This window comes from Rhincodon typus, chromosome 9, assembly GCF_021869965.1.
Source record: "Rhincodon typus isolate 14 chromosome 9, sRhiTyp1.1, whole genome shotgun sequence".
Taxonomy (NCBI): domain Eukaryota; kingdom Metazoa; phylum Chordata; class Chondrichthyes; order Orectolobiformes; family Rhincodontidae; genus Rhincodon; species Rhincodon typus.
The window spans coordinates 82940644-82964017 of record NC_063340.1 but is presented as its reverse complement, the minus strand read 5'-3'; the positions used below and the strand labels follow the sequence as shown (position 1 = coordinate 82964017).

The 23374-nt window shown below is 42.9% G+C and overlaps 1 protein-coding gene across 1 annotated transcript in view; it reads right to left on the bottom strand.

Annotated features, from left to right (window-relative positions):
* The window catches only part of wdr27 (WD repeat domain 27), a 240921-nt gene that overhangs the window by 158914 nt on the left and 58633 nt on the right, over positions 1-23374 (bottom strand). Inside the window, 2 exon segments of the mRNA XM_048601376.1 lie at positions 2719-2840; positions 17374-17471. Of these exon segments, the coding sequence (XP_048457333.1) occupies positions 2719-2840; positions 17374-17471 (220 nt within the window).

Genomic DNA, 23374 nt, shown 5'->3' with positions numbered 1-23374 from the left:
GGGAAGTGGGCTACCCAATCCTTTATCCCCTTCAGTGTCAGGTCAGATTATCTGAAGGTGCTGGGTATATGCTTTGCAGAGGCCAGGGCGTGTGCCAAAACCTGGGAGAAGTGTATCACTAAGGTGTGGCAGAAACTGGCCTTATGGGGGCACTGCAGTTAAAAATCAAGTGTGAGGTACTGTCGGTATTGCTGCACATAGAACATAGAGCATAGAACATAGAACATTACAGCGCAGTACAGGCCCTTCGGCCCTCGATGTTGCGCCGACCTGTGAAACCAATCTGAAGCCCATCTAACCTAAACTATTCCATTATCATCCTTATGTTTATCCAATGACCATTTAAATGCCCTTAAAGTTGGCGAGTCTACTACTTTTGCAGGCAGGGCATTCCACGCCCTTACTACTCTCTGAGTAAAGAACCTACCTCTGACATCTGTCCTATATCTATCACCCCTCAATTTAAAGCTATGTCCCCTCATGCTAGCCATCACCATCCGAGGAAAAAGGCTCCCACTGTCCACCCTATCCAATTCTCTGATCATCTTGTATGTCTCTATCTGGCACAGGTATGGTGCATTCCCCGAATCTGTGCCACTGCAGTCACCCAAGCCATCTTCCATTTCATCTGGAGGTCAAAGATGGACTGTATCCGCAGTGACACACATGCACAAAGCTCTGGATAAGAGGGGGACGAATATACCCAATGCTGTCCTCATCCTGATGACCACCTTTGTGTACGGCTGAATCAAGCTGTGTGTAGACCCTTTGTATACGAATACCAAGAGTCACTACATACTGAGGTTCTACATGTCCTCCATGTTGCGAAGGATGGGTCCGGTCTTGGTGCTGCAGTATACTCCAAGCTGGAATGCTCTCTACTTGTCTGGATAAGTGCAGATCCAATAACAGTTAAGAAGCTTGACATTATCTAGGACAAAGCATCCTGCTTAATTGGCCCCACATCCAGCACTTTAAACATTCACTCCCTCCACAGTTGATGCACAATGGCAGCAGTGCATACTATTACAAGATGCACAGCAGCAACTTACCAAAGTTCCTTTGACAGAAGCTTATAAACCTATAATCTCTATCACCGAGAAGATCAAGAGCAGCAAATGTGTGGAACACCACCAACTGCAAGTTCACCTCCAAGTAACATACAATCCCAACATGGAATTATATTGCTATTCCTTCACGGTGGGTAAGTCAAATTCCTGCAACTCCTTCCTACTTCCCTACAGCACATAGACTACTGCAATTCATGAAGGCAAATCATCAATACTTTCTGAAGGGCAATTAGGAATGAGCAAAAAATTCTGCCCTAACCAGCAACAGCTATATTGAATGTGAAAATAAGGGGGTAGGGAGAGTAGAACCTTTGAAATCAAGAGCTGCTTGACATCATGATATTAGAACAGAGTCTCTGGGTCAGACTGGTATTCCAATACTTGAGCTAGACAGGTTCACAGAATTCAAGGTGCTGTTGGCAATTGACTAGTTTCTTAATTCAAATAATGGATAAAACATAGAAGAGTAAACAGCAGTTGTAATTTCTCCCATTTTGCTCCCAGACTACTTGCAATCAAATTTCCTAATGCCTTATCAAAAAACAGAAAGTGCTGAGATACTCAACAGATATGGTGGCAAGTGTGGAGACAGAGAGACAGTGAAAGAGTGAGAGAATGTTAATACTTTGAGGTCAATATTACTCTTTTTCAGTTCTTTCCCCATACATGCTACCATACCTTTTGAATTCCTCCAACATTTTCTGTTTTTATTTCGGATTTCCAGCATTCACATGTTTTGCTTTTAACATAGTCCAGCAGTGCCTTAGTGCTCCAGGCTAGAGAAGCAGCAGGAAGTGTACAGTTCCATATGTTGATATGGCGTGCAGTTTTGACTGGCTGAACTGAACAACAATGCCTCCTTTGACTTGACATGAACAGAACATGTGAATTTCATTAGTAATATATTTAAAATATTCCACATAACTTGTGCTATTCGACACTGATTACAATTCTTTCTTGCTTCCATTTCCCTTTTAACAATATGCAAATTTATTCCACCAAAGAAGATTAAATAATTCTTTCAGCACAATTGACTTCCCTTGTTAGCTTTTCCTTTCCAAAAAGTGTAGAAGGTAATGTATGAGTACAGATAAAGTAAAAAGTCAGATGTAGATATAAAGAGTCAAAACTATTTAAGCAATAATTTGTGATTAGAATAATGACTGCCCACATGCAATTTCTGCGGACTCATTTCGCCAGTGCAAGTGCAAAGGAGCAGACAGCCCTTTTTGGCCTTGCCCACAGCTAACACTCCATTCTAAATGGTAAGCATAAGGTTATTTGCAAGCATTGAGTGGGTTTCTTTGTGCCTCTAGTGTGAGCACTTAAATTGAGAGATAAGTTTCAGCAAGACCAACAGGCACCAAACAGCAGCTCATCTTGATTATTAAGATGAGGCCAGACAGCCAACTTCAGGTGAGCCCATGGGCTCCTGATTCTAGCATGTATTAGAGGTAACCCATCAATTATGTACATGAAAACAAGCAGTACCATTTTTTAGACTCCAAAGTGTCGTGTTATGAAAACACACAGTATAAAATTGGGCGCTTAACTTACGTAACAATGTAAGTTATATATTCCAGTATTTCAAGTAAGCATATATTAACTACATTTAAAAAGAATCAAAGTTGTAAACGGAATGACCTACGTTATTCTGGCAAATCTGATGCACAGGTCTAGTGTGAGCATCTGGCACAGTTACGACACTTTGACCAACGTTCAGATCAAACACCTCCAAAGCACGGTTTGTGCCAGCCGCCAACACAATATCTGCAGTTTCATTTGGTAAAGGTAAAGACTTCTAAATTATCATAGAAACATTCATAACTATAAACACTAAATAAAACTAAGAACACTTTATACTTCCCTATTACCTACATGCAGAGGTTACAGCCTTCGGAGTTTATCCTAGGTAAATTTGTTTTTAGTTCAGCAGTATCATTCCAAAAATGCTTCTAATGGGAATGAATTATTTAAAGATAACTTAAATAATAAGATGAATGTCAATAAAGAAATCATATTTTTGATGATTTTTCTTCTCTTTTCTCTCCTAAAGATATTGCTTCCCTGTACAATGCCAGTCGCCACTTGGCTACTGTCCACGTTTCAGTCTTGGCAATGAATACTGGAAATAACAAAACCACAAAATGCATTAAAATCAAACCCACCTTTGATAGCTACATGTTCACATAATTTGATCAGGGGAGAACCAAAGGACAGCCATCGAGAACCGTCGACAGCCGCAGTTGAGGTGTCGCAAGACTGAAGGGTGGTTAATGTTGTGCCATTATTTAAGAAAGGCTACAAGAAAAAGCCAGGAACTACAGACTGGTGAGCTTGACATCAGTTGTTGGAGGGGATTCTAAGAGATGGGATCTACATATATTTGGAAAGGTAAGGACTAATTAGGGATCGTCGGCATGGTGTTGTGAGTGGAAAATCGTGTCTTACAAACGTAATTGAGTTTTTTGGAGAGGAGACCAAGAAAATAGATGAAGGCAGAGTGGTAGACATTGCTGACATGAACTTTAGCAATGCCTTTGACAAGGTTCCATATGGTAGACTGGTTAATAAGACTAGATCACATGGGATCCAGGGAGAGCTAGCCAATTGGATGCAAAATTGGCTTGAAAGTCAGAGACAGAGGGTGGTTGTAGAGGGTTGTTGTTCAGACTGGAGGCCTGTGACCAGCAGTGTGTTGCAGGGATCGATGCTGGGCCCACTGTTGTTTGTCATTTATATAAATGATTTGGATGGGAATATAGGAGGCATGGTTAGTGAGTTTGCGGATGACACCAAAATTGGTGATATAGTGGACAGTGAAGAAAGTTAGCTACGAATACGATGGAGTATGATCAACTGGGCCAATGAGCCGAGGAATGGCAGATGGAGTTTAATTTAGATAAATACAAGGTGTTGCATCTTGGTAAGACAAGCCGGGACAGGTCGTAACAGTTAATAGTAGGGTTAGGGTTAGGGTTAGGGTTAGGAGATTAGGTACATAGTTCCTTAAAAGTGGCGTCACAGGTAGACAGGGTGGTGAAGAAGGCTTTTGGCACATTTGCCTTCATTGGTCACAGCACTGAGTACAGGAGTTCATAGAATCATAGAATCCCTACTGTGTGGAAACAGGCCCTTCAGCCCAACAAGTCCACACCGACCCTCAGAGCATCCCACCCAGACCCATCCCCTTATAACCCACCTAATCTACACATCTCTGAACACTATGGGTAATTTAGCATGGCGAATCCACCTAGCCTGCGCATCTTTGGACTTTGGGACATCATGTTACAGCTCTACGAGGCATTGATAAGGCTACATTTGGAGTATTGTGTACAATTCTGGTTGTCCCTTTGTGGGAAAGATGTTATTAAACTGGAAATGGTTCAAAAATGATTTAGAAGGATGTTACTAGTGGGTCTGAGTTATAAAAAGAGGCTGGATAGACTGGGACTTTTTTCCCTGGAGAATAGAAGGCTGAGGGGTAACCTTCTAGATATTTACAAAATCATGAGGTGCATAAATAAGGTGAATAGTCAAGGTCATTTCCCTAGGTTGGGGAGTCCAAAACTGCAGGGCATAGATTTAAGGTGAGAGGGGAAAGATGTAAAAGTAATCTGGGGGGAATCTTTTCACACAGAGGGTGGTGCCTATATGGAACGAGCTGCCAAAGAAAGTGGTAGAGATGAGTACAATTACAATATTTAAAAGACATTTGAACAGGTTTAGAGGTAGGTTTAGGAAAGGTTTAGAGGTATATGAGCCAAATGCAGGCAAATGGGACTAGTTCAGTTTAGGAAAACCTGGTAGGCATGGACGAGTTGGGCCAAAGGCTCTGTTTCCATACTGTATGACTCTAAGTGGGGATCATCTCAAGTGTTCCCTTCCTTGCCTGAACATTGGACCAATAGTGATTTTGTGAATTAGCCAATAACTCCTCAAAATTATTCTAGAAGCTCTGATGGGTAAGGTATTGGAGGACCAACACAACAGTATTATTTTTTATTAACTTTAAGAAAGTAGTGAACTTTGAGGTAATCAAATTCTGTACTTCTTACCGGTTCAAATAGATTTTTTTTAATGAGGAAGCTTGCTGATGCCTGAAGCATGGTTAGCGGCTAATTTGGCACTTCACCCAGTGGTATCTTAATTCAATACAATTTCCTGAGATGAGAACCTCCAGCCAGTGCACAATTTGTTTAAAACTGCAAATTCAACTCTTAAGGTTTCATGCATGACCTTATAACATTATTTCATTACTTCTTTTTGTATCAGTCCTAATCCCATTTTAAGCAATGCCTGTGATCCAGGTGGGCAGACAGTGATGACAAATATTCCAAGTTTAAGTCACAGCCAGAGATTTTAGGAACTCAGCTGAATTAGTGACGGCTCCAGTGCTATCCTTAGAGTGGGCAAGAGGGGCCATGAGTTTTCAGTTCAACTGAAATGTTTTCAGACATAAATAGAATGGGAGGCAGCTAAAGACAGCTTGAAATTTATTATCCAGAGAAGTGGAACAAATGTAACAGCACTGATATATGGGAACTGAGAAATGCCAGTTTGACAAAATTCAACATTGGCCTAGCTTTTCCAATTGCTAGACAGTTATTTTTCCAGTGTGACTAGGAATTATGCACAGGAAGTCTGCTGAATTACCATTGTTGAAGAATCCAAATGAATTGCTCAGAAACTGAAGATTCCATTGGCCAATTCCACCAGGCCTGTAACACTTTAAAAGACTCCAGTTAAATCAGCAAATTTGCAGTGCTCAATGAAATTAAGTAAATAGTCATTTTGGAAAAGTTAGACTGTTAAATATATAGTACTATTCAATTGACCTATATACTTAAGGCAAACACCCGACCCAAAACTCCCTCTACTCCACTTACACCACCAGATCCTGACCTAACATTCCTTTCTACCCCCAGACCTAACTCTATTTATCCAGCTTTGAATCAACCGTCAATTTACCCAACATCCCCCTCCACCTACTTCAGACCCAGCCACTTTTCTCCCTCTGTGTTCCTGAACTCCAAATGCCCCTCAACATTCCAGACCTGATCCTCCTTCACCCCCAGGAGCTAACCCTACATCCAAATTCCTTCAACCATTTGTAGCCAGGTCCTTTCCCCAAATCCGCATCTGATCTACCTCTGCCCCCTCATGTACCAGCTCTCCCTTCAACCATGTAGGACAAGATCTGCCTCCCTCCAGACTCGAGAATTAGCCCACCTTTCCCACACCATTGAAAGTAACCAAATCTCACCAAGCTGCCAACCTATCAAGCTGGCATCATTGCACCATACCCAGCTGGTACTTTACCCCTTATTCATCTGACAAAACTACCATCCAGTCACCATAACATCACACTTAACTTATATACTTACTGTTTAACTGCAGCTGTCAAAGTGGCTGTCAGTGATTCTGGACTTTTAAATTTCAAATACAGCAGCTGACAGCTATGGAAAGGGGGCAAGGTTTGCTTCCCCTCAACAGTCCTGTGCTACAAATGAACTGTCAAAATGGAAGTACAGCTCTCTCATTTCTTAGGGAACCCTGACAAAATCTTCTGTGAAAAACGTAGAGCTCTCTCATTTCACAAAAAAAGGGCTGAGTAGCAACCAAAAAAATGATGGACCAGATTTTCCAAAGAGTAGCAATCTACGTAACACTGCCGTTGCCCAGAAAATCCAATCCTTCTCTTTTAAAGTGATTGTCACAAAACAGAATTTCTTAAAAGTAATTCAGAGATAGTGGGAACTGCCGTTGCTGGAGAATCTGAGATAACAAGGTGTAGAGCTGGATGAACACAGCAGGCCAAGCAGCATCAGAGGTGCAGGAAAGCTGACGTTTCGGGGGCAGAGGTAGATCAGATGCAGATGTGGGGAAAGGACCTGGCTACAAATGGTTGAAGGAATTTGGGTGTGGGGTTAGCTCCTGGGGGTGAAGGAGGGTCAGGTCTGGAATGTTGAGGGGCACTGGGAGTTCAGGTACACAGAGGGAGAAAAGTGGCTGGGTCTGAAGTCGGAGTAGGGTGAGGTGGAGGGGATGTTGGGTAAAAGCCATTTCTGAAGAAGGATCCAGACCTGAAACGTCAGCTTTCCTGCTCCCCTGATGCTGCTTGGCCTGCTGTGTTCATCCAGCTTTACACCTTGTTTTCTTAAAAGTAGCAAATCTTTTACGATCAGACATGCTGAAAGCTCACAAATCAATTGAATTGTAATAATTTTTCCATGAGGTGAAAGCATCACCAGCAAGGCCAGCACTTGCTGTTCATCCCTAACTGCCTCTTGAATTGAGTGATGAGAAAGCTAGATAATGACAGAGAAAGTTAAGAGTTAACCAAATTGTTGTGGATTTGGAGTCAAAGTAGGTCAAATCAGTCAAAGATAGCAGATTTCATTGACTAATGGAGATTAGTGAATGTATTAGTAATGTATGAATGAATTAGTAATCTCTGAGATTAGAACCAGATGGGTTTTTATGACATCTAATGATAGTTTTTTGGTCACTATTACTGGGACCAGTTTTCAACTCCAGAATTATTAACAGAAGTCAAATTTCACCAGCTGCCATGGTGGGATATGAAGTCATGTCCTCAAAGCATTTGCCTAGGCCTCTGGATAACTAGTCCAATGACATTATCACAAAGTCACCATGTCCCCTTATTGTAGCTCTAACACAGTAAAACATCCTAAATAAAATAACATAAGACAATGACCCACGTGAGTAATAATTTGCAATATTGGTTACATAAATAAGGTTCATTTAAAACAAACAAGATCATTATCTAAGATGTTTACATACAACTGTCCAAGTCTGATCCTTTTTCCATCTTTAAATCTGCATTATTCCATGCAAGCAAATGATTAGTAGGCTTCTGGTGCCTATCTTGAGCCACCACCTGTAAGGTGGCAAATTGAAGTAGCAAAGTTGCCCTGCAGACCATCTTCCCAAGCTCTCTGAGGTGAAGCTCCTCATTTCCATTCCACAAATTCTGCTAGAAATATATCCAAGGACTCAATAAACCATGTCAGGAAATGGTTGTCACAAAACCAAAATCCTAGCATTTTCAGATATTGGGCATTCTAATAGTATATATGGTGGCATTACGCTGCCTAGAGTTGGTCATTCAACTGCATGTTTAAACAATTGTACAACAAAAAATGGGCCTAAATTCAACATGGCAAGACCCTGATCCAAATTCAACCTGATCCAAATTCAAGAATTTGAAAATAAACCCAAAACAGACAAATACTGACATTTTGGACTTTCAACTACTTTGCTTCCATATCTTGCAAATTAGTCTAAACCTATCCAGATGCTGGCAAAACATTCTGTTGTTCTGTATGTGCAATTTTATGTGTTGAACATGTTAAAGAACATCTTTAAAAAACTGGCTTTAGGGTGTGATTAGGGTGCAAGAATGATGGGTATAGAAATCCAAACCTGCAAAATTTTAAATGAATACTATCTGCATTACATGATATATAGAACAAGGAGGATTTTTTGGCACTTGCTAGGATTATATTGCCAAAATTGTCGATTCCGATCATCTAATCGAAGGTGGATCATGGTAGCTGGAAAATAGACATGGGCACTTCAGGCAGAAATAATAAACCTCTACCATGTGGGCATGAGATCTAACTTGGAAAGTGGGTGAAACCCTCAAGAATTTCCCATAATAAAGAATGGTTTTGGATCTCATTCAGAAAGCTGACCTAATGAAAATGTAAAAGCACACAAGAATTGCAGCAAATTCAAAACAGACCATTGCATGTTTTATCCAGTCTCTTATAACCATTTAACCATGTCTGCTTTTCTAAAATTAACATTTATTTTGCTACGTTAGAAAATATTCTTAATTTTTTTATTCATTCATGGGATGAGGGCATCACTGGCCAGGCAGCATTTATTGCCCTTCCTTAATTGCCCAGAGGGCAGTTCAGAGTAAACGACATTGCTGTTGGTCTGAAATCACATGTAGGCCAGACCAGGTAAGGATGGCAGTTTCTTTCCCTAAAAGACATTAGTGAACCAGATGGGGTTTTCCCCAACAATGGATTCATGGCCATCATTAGACTTGTAATTCCAGATTTTTTTTTGAATTCAAATTCCACCATCTGCCATGGTGGGATTTGAACCCAGGTTCCCAGAACATTATCCAGGTCTCTGGATTAACAGCCCAGCAATAATACCACTAAGCCATCACTTCCCCTATTTCTGATGCGCTACCTATGGGGATGATATTACTTCTAATAATGTTACTTCTAATTTCCTCATAACAAAAACAGCGAAGGAGATTTTACAATGATATCTTTGCATTTGTGACAATAGAATATGACATCGCAGGTACACAATGAGTAAATGCATAAAAGGTTATACAGTCAGCAATACAGGAAAAAGAAAGGAAAGACATGATAATACAAGTGATATGGGGCAAAATGAAAAAGAGAAAAAGGAAGATGGGTAGAAAACGCATCCAGAAGTTCACCACACACAAATGGAAAATGTGAGATGATACAAATTACTTGGATTTTTGTAATCTGCATCATTACCAATGCCTTTAGAAGGACAGAAAATTGCAAGATGTCAGTTGCCATATTCCCAACTGCCAGCACACCATAAAGAGATATCTATGGGAATAAATCATAGCTTCCATGTCAGACTATTTTTTGGGAATCTGCGCACATGGATGATTGCTACACCACTGGGTGTGCTAACTAGGAGTGCACTGGTGTGCAAAGCAGGTGTTTAATACATCTCTACAGTTCTGACAATCACCTCTTAAATCAAGGCCTACCTTTTATGCACCTGGATGTTTCAATCTCTCAAATCATTTGAACGCCTGTCAGAAAACCAAGGTAACCCTAAGAAAAATCACATCCTCTGTGACTAATGGTGCTTTCTCTTTCTCCCCTATTCTTCCTCAACTTCCAAGCATAATTTGGACTTTACAGGAGAAGGTCAAAATCATAGAATACCTACAGTGTGGAAACAGGCCCTTTGGCCCAACAAGTCCACACCGACTCTCCGAAGAGCATCCCACCCAGATCCAAACCCCTACCCCTTTTCCCTGTAACTCACCTAATCTAGACATCCCCTGGCCACTACAAGCAATTTAGCATGGTCAATCCACCTAATCTGCACTGCTTTGGACTGTGGGAGGAAACCAGAGCTCCTGGCAGAAACCCACACAGACATGGGGAGAACTTGCAAACTCCACACAGTCACCCAAGGCGGGAATCAAACTTGGGTCCCTGGAGCAGTGAGGCAGCAGTGCTAACCACTGGGCCACCATGTCACCTCCTGGGGCTCTCTGGAGAAGCTGAATGCTCTTTTGGAGAGGTAAAGAACCTGTGTGAATAGATCTAGGGACATATTTGAGAAAAGTAAAGGCAAGGTGTCCTTTGGGACTGTTAAAACTGAATGTACACAAAATAGTTGTACTTATTGAAACTGTCAAGCTGGTTGGAACTGTCAAGCTGCCAAGGGTATTACCCGAGACAACAAGGTGCAGAGTTGGATGAACACAGCAGGCCAAGCAGCATCAGAGGAGCAGGAAGGCTGACGTTTCAGGCCTAGACCCTTCATCAGAAAAGGGGGAGGGGATGGGAGTTCTGAAATAAATAGGGAGAGAGGGGGAGGCGGATAGAAGAGGGATAGAAGAGAAGATAGGTGGAGAGGAAACAGACAGGTCGAAGAGGCGGGGATGGAGCCAGTAAAGGTGAGTGTAGGTGGGGAGTTAGGGAGGGGATAGGTCAGTCCAGGGAGGACGGACAGGTCAAGGGGGCGGGATGAGGTTAGTAGGTACGAGATGGGGGTGCGGCTTGAGGTGGGAGGAGGGGATAGGTGGGAGGAAGAACAGGTTAGGGAGTCGGGGACGAGCTGGGCTGGTTTTGGGATACGGTAGGGGGAGGGGAGATTTTGAAGCTTGTGAAATCCACATTGATACCATTGGGCTGCAGGGTTCCCAAGCGGAATATGAGTTGCTGTTCCTGCAACCTTCGGGTGGCATCGTTGTGGCACTGCAGGAGGCCCAGGATGGACATGTCGTCAGAGGAATGGGAGGGGGAGTTGAAATGGTTCGCGACTGGGAGGTGCAGTTGTTTATTGCGAACCGAGCGTAGGTGCTCTGCAAAGCGGTCCCCAAGCCTCCGCTTGGTTTCCCCAATGTAGAAGAGGCCACAACAGGTACAGCGGATGCAGTATACCACATTAGCAGATGTGCAGGTGAACATCTGCTTGATGTGGAAAGTCTTCTTGGAGCCTGGGATGGGGGTGAGGGAGGAAGGATGGGGACAGGTGTAGCACTTCCTGCGGTTGCAGGGAAAAGTGCCGGGTGTGGTGGGGCTGGAGGGGAGTGTGGAGCGGACAAGGGAGTCACGGAGAGAGTGGTCCCTCTGGAAAGCAGATAAGGGTGGAGAGGGAAAAATGTCTTTGGTGGTGGGGTCAGCTTGCAGATGGCGGAAGTGTTGGAGGATGATGCGTTGGATCCGGAGGTTGGTGGGGTGGTAGGTGAGGACGAGGGGGATTCTTTTCTGGTTCTTATTGCGGGGACGGGGTGTGAGGGATGAGTTGCGGGAAATGTGGGAGACATGGTGGAGGGCGTTCTCGACCATTGAGGGGGGGGAAGTTGCGGTCCTTGAAAAACGAGGACATCTGAGATGTACAGGAGTGGAATGCCTCATCCTGGGAGCAGATGCAGCGGAGGCGAAGGAATTGGGAATAGGGGATGGCATTTTTGCAGGAAGGTGGGTGGGAGGAGGTGTATTCTAGGTAGCTGTGGGAGTCGATGGGCTTGAAATGGATATCGGTTTCTAGGTGGTTGCCCGAGATGGAGACAGATAGGTCCAGGAAGGAGAGAGAGGTATTCGAGATGGTCCAGGTGAACTTAAGGTTGGGGTGGAAGGTGTTGGTGAAGTGGATGAACTGTTCGAGCTCCTCATGGGAGCACGAGGCGGCGCCGATACAGTCATCAATGTAGCGGAGGAAGAGGTGGGGTTTAGGGCCTGTGTAGGTACGGAAGAGGGATTGTTCCATGTAACCTACAAAGAGGCAGGCATAGCTTGGGCCCATGCGGGTACCCATGGCCACTCCCTTTGTCTGTGGGAAGTGGGAGGAACTGAGGGTGAGGACGAGTTCGGCTAAGCGGATGAGGGTGTCAGTGGAGGGGGACTGGTCGGGCCTGTGGGACAGGAAGAAGCGGAGGGCCTTTAGGCCATCTGTATGGGGAATGCAGGTGTATAGGGACTGGACGTCCATGGTAAAGATGAGGTGTTGGGGACCGGGGAATTGGAAGTTCTGGAGGAGGTGGAGGGCGTGGGTGGTGTCACGGATGTAGGTAGGGAGTTCCTGGACCAAGGGGGAGAAAATGGAGTCCAGACAGTTGGAGATCAGTTCGGTGGGGCAGGAGCAGGCGGAGACAATGGGTCGACCAGGGCATTCAGGTTTATCGATTTTGGGAAGGAGATAGAAGCGGGCGGTGTGGGGTTGGGGAACGATGAGGTTGGAGGCCGTGGGTGGGAGGTCACCTGAGGTGATGAGGTTGTGGATGGTTTGGGAGATGATGGTTTGGTGCTCGGGGGTGGGGTCATGATCAAGGGGACGGTAGGAGGAGGTGTCAGAGAGTTGGCGTCTGGCCTCGGCGATGTAGAGGTCAGTGCGCCATACTACAACTGCGCCTCCCTTGTCCGCGGGTTTTATGATGAGGTTGGGATTGGAGCGGAGGGAGCGGAGGGCTGCACGTTCTGCGGGGGAGAGGTTGGAGTGGGTGAGAGGGGTGGAGAGGTTGAGGCAATTGATGTCTCGACGGCAGTTGGAGATGAAGAGGTCGAGGGAGGGTCGGAGGCCTTGAGGTGGTGTCCAGGAGGAGGGGGTGTGTTGGAGGCAGGAGAAGGGGTCAGTAGAGGGAGGGTTAGGTTCACAGTTGAAGAAGTAAGCGTGGAGGCGGAGGTGGCGGAAAAACTGCTCTATGTCCAAACGTGACCGGTATTCGTTGATGTGTGGGTGAAGGGGGACAAAAGTAAGCCCTTTACTGAGGACTGACTGTTCGTCCTCAGTAAGGGGGAGGTCTGGGGGGATAGGTGAAGACTCGGCAGGGCTGGGTGCTATTGACCCCTCTGGAGCTGTTGGCTGTGGAGGCTGTGGGCAGAGCGACGTCGGCGTAGGCTGTGGGCGGAGTTGCGTCGGCGGTGGGCGGAGTTGCGTCGGCGTCGGTGATGGGCGGAGCGGCGTCTTCGGTGGGCGGAGTGGGGTAGGCAGTGGCAGCAGCGGTGACAGTAGGCAAGTCTTCAGTGTCTGTGGTGTTGGTCTCGGAAATGGAGGCGGTGGCATCAGCAGCGATGGTGTTCGCTGTCCCGAAAGTGGGGTCCCCGGCGGTGGCGGATGTGACGTCATCTGTGGGTTCTCCGACAGTGGCCGCATGGCAACGGCGGCAGGCACATTGTGGGGAAGGTCCTGGGTAGGGTTGGGGATTTGGGGGGTGGAGGAAGCCCGTTTTGGGCGGTAGGCACCAGTAAGTTTACTGTACTTAATGGTTTTTAGTGTCCAATAAAGCTGAGTAGAATTGTGAGTTCAGGTTGTGGATCCTACGAAGAATGAAAAACAGGAGAGGTCCTTTGCAGGACTGGGAGAGGGAGGCTCTGAGCTGGGGTAGGCTTGATTGTAGTGCCCGGAGATGCCAGCGCATTGCTGCGAGTGTGTGTTTCAGGAGTCGCAGGGAGAAACGCTTCTGAAGGATCTCAATGCTATGAATGTAGATATTGTCATGGTTGGGGCCAAATTGGGAAGGCCTGAATGTGGATTGTAGTCCATTGGGGATGATCTGGTTCCGTGGGCAGGTACTAAGAAAGGTGATGTGGCTGTAGTACCTGGTTTGCTTACCCAGTTGTGAAGACATTTAAATCACTTGGCCTTCAATTTTTTTTTCGAAAAACTGCTATATAAATCCATATATATGTGGATATGTTTGGAAGTTTTTCTAAAAATATATACAAAGGCCTTGCTATTTCACACTGTCTGTTTATATATGTCTGAGAATTATCATTATAGGATTTGTTCTATATGACTGAGTTCACAATCTATTATCACAGTGACATATCTGTCAGTGCACAGTTTGAGGACATCTCCGAGTGCTTAGAAACTCTTTGACAGAGAACTGTATTCATATCAGATGCTTGTTTTTATAAGTATTAAGTCATTGATGGAAATTAAATGTAGTAAATGGGTTTTTATCAATGAGAGTTCTTTTTTTAATAGTGAATTCATGGATAGACACTGTAGATATTTCTTTTCTTTCAGTTCAGCATGCGTTCTGAGCTCTGCCAATAGTGGATACTGGATGAGTTGATGTGAAGGGTGTAAGGGCTAAAGGTGGGAAGCATAGATTGGTATGAATTTGTACTAAAATAATGTAGGGCATTATAGGGGCCATATTTGTTGATAGAGAGGCATAGGTTAGCATGTAGGACATGAGGTGGTATCAAAAGTATGAGGAGCCATGGAGCATATGTGAGAATTGAGGTAGAATAGGTTAGCATGAATAGAGAGGGTGTGAGGCTATTGACTTTTGTTTAATTTTCACGAAGTATCAGAGCACCTGGCAACCCCTCTACATGTCTTCAAACTCTTTCAAGGGTGGTGAGCCCAACTCCAGTTATTGTGCCACTTTAACGCACCACCCTGTTCCCTGGCCAACATCTCTGTCTCTGGCTTGCTGCAGCGTTCCAGTGAAGCCCAATGCAAGCTGGAGGAACAACACCTCATTTTCCGCTTGGGGACCATACAGCCCTCCGGACTCAATATTGAGTTCAATAATTTTAGGGCCAAACTCTCCCATGTCCCAGCCCCCTATCCCACACACCAGGCCTTGTTTACACATAGCCTGCCATTATACACCCACTGTTGTTAGTCACTAATAGTCCCTATTAACAACTATTCACCCTCCCAGCCTGATTGTTATCAACTCCTTTGTCTGTCCAACTGTCTTTCTCTCTCTTTGGGCTTTATCCTATCGTTTACTCCTTACCCCACCCACCTTTCTATTTCCTGCATATAAACTGACGTTTTCCCAGGCACTATCAGTTCTGAGGAAGGGTCACCGGACCTGAAACGTTAACTCTTCACAGATGCTGCCAGACCTGCTGGGCTTTTCCAGCAACATTGTTTTTGTTCGTAAAGGCATAATTCAGTTTCAGTTACTCATGAACATGTCTTTTTTACGGTTCTTAAACTTTACAGAACTTCACTGAATTCTACAACTTCTGAGCATGATTTCCATATCCTCCATTTTCCTAATGATCAAAAACCTTCTAACATTCTTGTCCACCCACCGCCATACGTACAGACAGCTCCTTTTCACAACTTCATTTACACCCTTTTTACATCTCCACCTTCCTTTCACCACTATTAGCAAACCATTTTCTTTATCTCCAAGCATCCATACAATCTCTTCCACTTGCTCCTCCTCCCCCTCTGTCTACAGCATAAAAAAATCACAATTTGCCAACTGCTGTCCGTTCTGAAGAAGTGGTATATCAGATTCAAAACATTAACTCTATTCTCTGCCCATTGGTACTGCTGGAACTGTTGGGTTTCTCCAGCTAATTCTGTTTTTATGTCAGACTTACATAATCTGCAGTAGTTTACTTTCATTATTACCGAACTAGACTCCAATTGCCATACTTCAATTAGTTTTCCATGCTTACTAATTCTTGGTTCTGCTGCTATTAACAGTTATGATGATGAGAATATCTTGTGCAGTTTTTACAACACTACTTGACTCCAATGAGGCAGATAGAGTGGCAGGAAATTCAGACACTTTGTCCAATACCATCGCTAGGTCTGGCTTTTATTGGCATGTCCACAAATCTGGGCCATGTCAAAGGTAATTTGTCTTAGTGGCTCTGCTTCACAAGGTAAGCCACCACAGAAAAGATCCCATAGTGCTGTTTTCAAAAATAAACAGGAGTTCTCACAGCATCATGCCATCCATCCTCTTTCACTACACCAAAAGAAACAGAATAATAGATCACTGAGATAGCAAGAACTGCAGATGCTGGAGTCAGAGATAACAAAGAGTGGGGCTGGAGGAACACATCAGACAAGGCAGCATCAGAGGAACAGGAAAGCTGACGTTTCGGGTTGCGACCCTTCTTCAGAATAATAGGTCATTCATTTTTCCTCTACTTGTGGGACACTGCTACTTGAAGCTGACTACCTGTGTTCTATACTTCAAAAGTAAATTCATTGCATGAAGCATGATAATAATTCAGCGTGACAAGTGCAAGTATTATTTACCCCCACTTTGGATAGCTAAAGATCTAAAAGAAAACAAGACCGTTGTCATGCATATTTGTTGTGGGTTGATAACTAAGAATGAAACTACCTCCCTCATCAGATATACTTTGGACTAACAAGGCTTCCAACCTGAGACAAAACAACAATAGGCGTTGGAGTATATTATCCTGTGTTCACTATTTGAGCAAAAGTTGATGCGAATATAAATCAGGATTGCTTTCACCCAGATCTACTCTTTTGCTAAATATAGTAGAGGAAAATATACCCTATGATGTCTGCTTTGAGGAGTAAAAAGATGATGGGCCAAGCATATGTTTTCCCTATTGAATAAACGAAAGCAAACACCCAGAGTGTGCATTAACTTGAGGCAAAGAAACTCTGGCATTAAGTTATTTAACTTGGCAACTATGAAGAAACCTAAGGCAGCCAAAGCAGTAACGGCAAAAGCTATAATTCACTATTTTCTTTTCATTCTGTCCGTCTTATAAAGAATTGCAGAGTGTACAAGTATATATTGCATCTATACATTTAGAATTATATTTATAAAAAGAACTAAATTGCTTTCAGTGTACTAAAGTTAATTTCAGAGCCTACTAATAGGATAGAGATATCTGTGCAGTACTCGCCTTATGCAGAGGACTATAATGAAGTAGTACTGCAAACAACAGTTCAAATCCCAACATGGTTATTAATTAAGATGTTTAAAAAGTCTAGTAAAGATCATGAAGCTACCAGACTATTGTGAAATCTCACTAATGTCATTTGGAAAACAAAATCTGCTATCTTTTTCTGGACTGGCCCATATGCAACTTCAAATCAACAGTAATGTGCTTGCCTCTTGACTGTCTAGGAAATGGCTCAGTAAAGCACTCAGTTGTATGTGGCTCATCAGCATCTGTTCAAGGATGAACAGGGGCAGGCAGTAAATGCTGGCCTTGCCAGCAATGCTCATATCCCAAGTACAAATAATACAAAAAACTATTAAGTCTTTATAAAAGGATACAGGAATAAAAGTCATTTACTGCAGACAGGCAACTGATCTCCTGGGTGTCAGACATCTTGAATTTGCCGACCAATTTGCTTTTGCTCTTCCTTTTGTAACTAGATAAAGAAGATATGTTAGCAACAAATCATTGCTTTGTTTTTCACAAACTCAATGCAAATAAGTGCGATGTGATACACCTTGGTACAAAGAACATGGAGAAACAATATAAAATGAAGCTTGCGACTCTAAAGGGTGCTCAGGAGCAACCAGACTTGTGTGTGTATATGTGCATCAGTGACTGAAGGTAGCAGGGCATGTAGAAAGGACAGTTAATAAAGCTGCAGTATCTCGGATTTTTTAATAGGGACACAGAGTACAAGAGCAAGGAGAAGATGCTGAACTTATATAAGACACTAGTTAGACCTCAGCTGGAGTAATGAGTACAGCTCTGGATGCCATAATTCAGGAAAGATATGAACACATTGGACAGAGTGCAGAAGAGGTTTACAAGCATGGTTCAATGAAAGTCAACAGTTATGAAGATAGATTGGAGAAAATGAACTATTTTCCTGGGACAGAAGAAGGTTAAGAAGAGATCTGATTGAAGTTTTTAAAATCATAAAAGGGTTCTGGACAGAGTAGACAGGGAGAGCCTGGTCCCACTCATACAAGGATCAAAAAAAAGTGGATACAGACTTAGATTAATTTGCAAAAGAAGCAAATGCAATATGAGGAAACAATTTTTCACACAGCAAGTGGTTAGGGCCTAGAATGCACTGGCTGGGAGTATGGTGGAGGCAGTTTCAATTGATGCATTCAAGGAAGCATTAGATGATTATTTGAATAGGAACAATGTCCAGGGTTTATGGGGAAAGGCAGGAGAATGGTACTAAATCAGTACACTCATTTGGAGAGCCACTGCAGATATGATGGGCCACATGATCCCATTCTGCGCTGTAATAATTCTGTGGTTCAGTAATCCTGCTTCAAAGAAATGTATATATAGTTTTTGTCATCTCTAAGGCATCTTTGAAAGATTTAAAGTAAGGGAATCAAGTGCCTCAAATTGTCTCGCTGACAGTGATTCTCAAGCCGATTGTGCAAAGGAAGAGAGGGAATGAGAGAAGGTTGGCACTGATCAGCAGCAGCCCTCAGGATTGCTGTGGTACTGGGAAGTGCTGGACGGTGGGGAAGAGACATGGCATTGCCAGGAAACATGAGCAGAGCAGCCCTGACGCTTATTAACATTTGCAGTTGGTGTAATGCCTAATTAAGATAGCAGCCTGGAATTCCTTAATATTTATCTGAGGCTATTATGCCATTGATGGATTGAAGGTGTTCTTGGGGCATTGTACATGGTCCAGTGAAACTGGTCTTCTTTGCCTGTTTCTGCCTGCCAATGAAGACCATTACTTATCCCAATATTGTTTCTTTATTATAACAAAATAGTATTATCTTCCTGACACTGTTGAAACAAAACTGACTAGACATACCCTGGTGGTGAATAGTTAATTGTTAATTATGCTGAAGAATTTAGTGATAGCATCTACTGGCCAGGTTATCTAGTTTAAATGGTCTGGCACATATAGCCATGATGTGAAGGTGCCAATGTTGGACAAAGTCAGAAGTCACATGACATCAGGTCATAGTCCAATAGGTTTATTTGAAATCACAAGCTTTCGAAGCGTAACCCCTTCATCTCTCTTCTCCTGATGAAGGGCTATGCTCCAAAAGCTTGTGATTTCAAATAAACCTGTTAGACTATAACTTGGTGTCGTGCAACTTCTGACTTTGGCACATATAGAAAAGAGTAGGGGCTTAGGCAGTCCTTTATTATACAGGGACAGAAAGCCTTGGATTGATATGTTGCTCAAGGTAAGATAACTACACCCAAATCTGAGGAAAGGAAATGATAAAACCATCCAACCAAAAGTAAACATTAGCTGCAGCCTTCACATCTTCACCATTCCATCCTACACCACATTGCATTGCTCTTAATAAAAAAATGTGAAGTTTTCTATCATACTGCCTGGCCCATTTTTCTCTTTTCTATATATTCATAAGATGTAGGTAATGTTGGCAAAGGTAGTACTTAATTGCCTATCTCTATAAATATCTTGATACACCCTGATCAAAAGAACCTGTTTATATTTTTTATATTCTTAAATATTTGTGATCTATGCAGGAATAATACTAAATGTATGCCTTTTTAACATATTCAAAATTGGAAGTATAAATGTGGGAAAAATAAGTGAGATAAGTAATCCTAAAAACTATACCTAATTCCTTCTTGAAACAGTCAATGCTTTGGTCTCACATGCTTTCTGTGGCAGAGAATTCCACAGCAAGAAGGTATTTCTCCTCACCTTAGTCCTAAATGCCTACACCATATCCTTAAACTGTGACCATGGTCCCCAGTCATCAGGAACATCCCTTCTGCGGTTATCCTGTCTAATCCTGTTAGAATTTAATAGGCTTCTATGAGAATCCTTTTCATTTTTATAAACTCCAGGGAATTTAGTCCAAATCAATCTAGTCTCTGCCGGTACATCAGTCCTGTTGCAGCCGTACAGGATACTGGTTAGGTCACTATTTGAATACTGCGTCCAATTCTGGTCACCCTTCTGTAGGAAAGATGTTGTTAAACTTGAGACGGTGCGGAAAAGATTTAAAAGGATATTGCTGGGACTGGAGGGTTTGAGCTATAGGGATGGGCTGCATAGGTGGAGCCTTTTTCCCTGGAGCATCAGAAACTGAGGGGAAGCTGACCTTATAAAGTTTTATAAAGTCATGAGGGGCATGGATAGGGTGAATAGCCAAGGACTTTTTCCTAAGGTGGCAGAGTCCAAAATTAGAGGGCATAGGTTTAAGGTGAGAGGGGATAGATTTAAGAAGGACCTGGCGGTAACTTTTTCATGCAGAGGGTGGTGCATTATGAAACGAGCTACCAGAGAAAGCGGTGGAGGTGAGTACAATTACAACATTTGTAAAGCATCTGGATGAGTATATGGAGATGACAATAACTGCCGATTCTCGAGTCAGAGATAACATGGTGTGGAGCTGGAGGAACACAGCAGGCCAGGCAGCATCGGAAGAGCAGGAAAGTTGACATTTTGGGTCCGGACCCTTTTTCAGAAATGGGGGAGGGGGAAGGGAGCTCCAAAATAAATAGAAAGGAGTGGGGTTGGGGAAGGTAGGTGGGATGGTGATAGGTGAGTGCTGGTAGGCAGTGGTGGGGATTGGTTAGTGAGGTGGGAGGAGCGGATAGGTGGGAGAGAAACCCCATCCCATAACACATTGTGTTATCTATGGATGAGTATATGAAGAGGAAAGACTTAGAGGGAAATGGGCCAACTGCTGGCAAATGGGACTAGGTCAGATTGGGATGTCTAGTCGGCGCAGATGTGTTGGACTGAAGGGCCTGTTTGTATGTTGTATGACTCTATGATGCTAAGAGTAGAAATTCTAAAGCAACATGGCATACAATTAATACCATGAAGGTGCCCTCAGCACAAATCTGTGATGAGTTAACTGCCTTCCTCTTTGCACGGGAAATCTTCCCCACCCTAACCAAGATGGACAAAGGGAGGAAGATCAAATCTATACACTACTAAGTTTTGGTCCAAATACTGTGGTCAATACTGAAGTACAACACTAAAAAATAAAAGGAACCTCCCTTGTTTAGTAATGACTAATATTTAATCAGCTTCAGCAATTTTGTAGAAATCCTCTGCAATAGTACTGATCTACAGAACAAATGATCTTAAGCTTTAACAATGGGATAATTTTGACTTTTACAAAAAAGCAAAAGGAGAAAAATAATGACTCAGCAATCCCTATTGCATTTCTGTTGATGACACCTTCTGTTGATTTCTTATTTTTCTCTTTGATTCAATGGAAATAAAAATTGGAAGACATATGAAACAGACTGCCAAGCAAGATGCAGACTGATGTTCAGTTACCCCTTTGATGGAGAAAGCAACTTAGATGCTTAAATGTAGGCATCTCACAGATTTCCATATAGCTGCATTTAATCTGCAAACCATCCAATTCTAAATTTATTATTTCTTTGTAATTGATGAAATTGCAAAAACAAGTCAAGTTGATACCCAGAAGAATGAATTTAGAACTAAGAGCACATGCAGTCTGCTAGGGTTTACTACAACTTGCTGTTTTGCCCTTAGTACTGGTTAAATACTTTATTAATTGCTTATCCAGTGACACAGGCCGAAATATCATGAATGCTTAATGGCTTTGTATATTTTAATTTGACTGCCAAATACTACTCACCAAGGAGTAACAATGAAGATCACTTCATTTTTCATAGAGTCATATAATCCCTACAGTGCAGAAAAAGGCCATTTGGCCCATCAGGTCTGCACTGACCCTCCATCAAGCATTTCAGCCAGACCCAGCCCTCACTCCCCATTTCCATAACCCCGCATTTACCATGGCTAATCCACCGAGCCTGCACATCCCTGGATATTGAGGGGCAAGTTAGCAAGACCAATCCACCTAACCTCCACATCTTTAGAGTGTGGACGAAACCGGAGCACCCATAGGAAACCCACGCGGACAAGGGAAGAATATGCAAACTCACACATACAGTCACCCAAGGCTGGAATAAAACCCAGGTCCCTGGCACTATGAATTTCATGGATATAAACATTCAATTGAGTTCAACAGCATGAAAGTATTACAGATCCTTTGTGAGGTTGTAATGGTATCACAGAAGAGGCAATTTGGTCCATCATGCATCTGTCAGGTATTTTGAAAGAGCTGTCTAATTAGTTTCACATTCCTGTTCTATCTGCCTAGTCCTGAAAATCTCTCCTTTTCAAGTACATATCCTATTACCATTAGAAAGTTGCAATTGCACCTGTTTCCACCACACTTTTGGGTCGTGAGGTAGATAGTTGGAAATTGTCCCACCCTGGTGTAATGTGAGCAATGGAAGAATGTTGGGAAAATAGAGAGAAAATGAAGAAAAACAGAATCTGGATGTCCAGAGAAAGTTTAGCAAATTGCCCCTTCAGCCTTAAATGGCAACTGATACCACAACTGGCTTTACTTATAACCACTTCTACTACTCTTCTCCTTTCCTAAGCAACTGGATAGAACAAATTCCCAACATGTCATTCAGAGCTTAACAGCATACCCGACAGCTGAAACCTGCAATTGCTCGATCCAGCCATCATCCAACTGTTTCTTCACCACAAGGTCCGCGTATGACCATAAAACCATAAAATGAAGGAGTATAAGTAGACCGTTCAGCCTATCAAATCTGTTCTGCCATTCATTGAGAATGGTTATCTGATAATCCTCAAATCAACTTTACTCCCTTAACCACATTCGCCTTGATTCCCTTAGAGAGTTAATGTTTCGAGTCAAGTGACCATTATTTAAAACCTTCTGAAGAAGGGTCACTCGACTCAAAATGTTAAATCTGCATTCTCTCCACAATTGTTGCCATACCTGCTGAGTTTCTCCAGCAATTTTTGTTTCTGTTTCAGATTTCCAGCATCCGCAGTTCTTTGTTTCACTGACACAATAACTCTGCTAATAGTATTTTTTTAATCTGTGAACATTAAGCAACATCAGTCGAAATATATAACATTTCCAGTTGACTGAGCATTGTCTTTTAGGTATTTAATCTTGAGTTCAATTGTCTGGACAGATAGGCTCATGAAATTGTTATTTAGCATTTCATTTAACTTCTCCAAAAGCATTCTAAAATTGGAATTGAGCGTGGACAAGGAAGGGTCTTGAGGAATTAATTATTTACTCAGTCTGATTCCATTACCTACTACCCCTCTCCCTCCAAACTGTGACATTTCCCAGTATCCAAGGATCATCTAAATACTCCTGTTTGTGGCATTCTTGCCTGGCATCCAGCCAGCTTCAGCAGTCACATATGAAATGGAATGCAATTGTGACAATTTTTTAGTTAAACTCAGCAAGATCTGCACCTTCCTGGGTTACCCTTCTCTCCCTCACACATGCTGCTGCTCCAAACTCA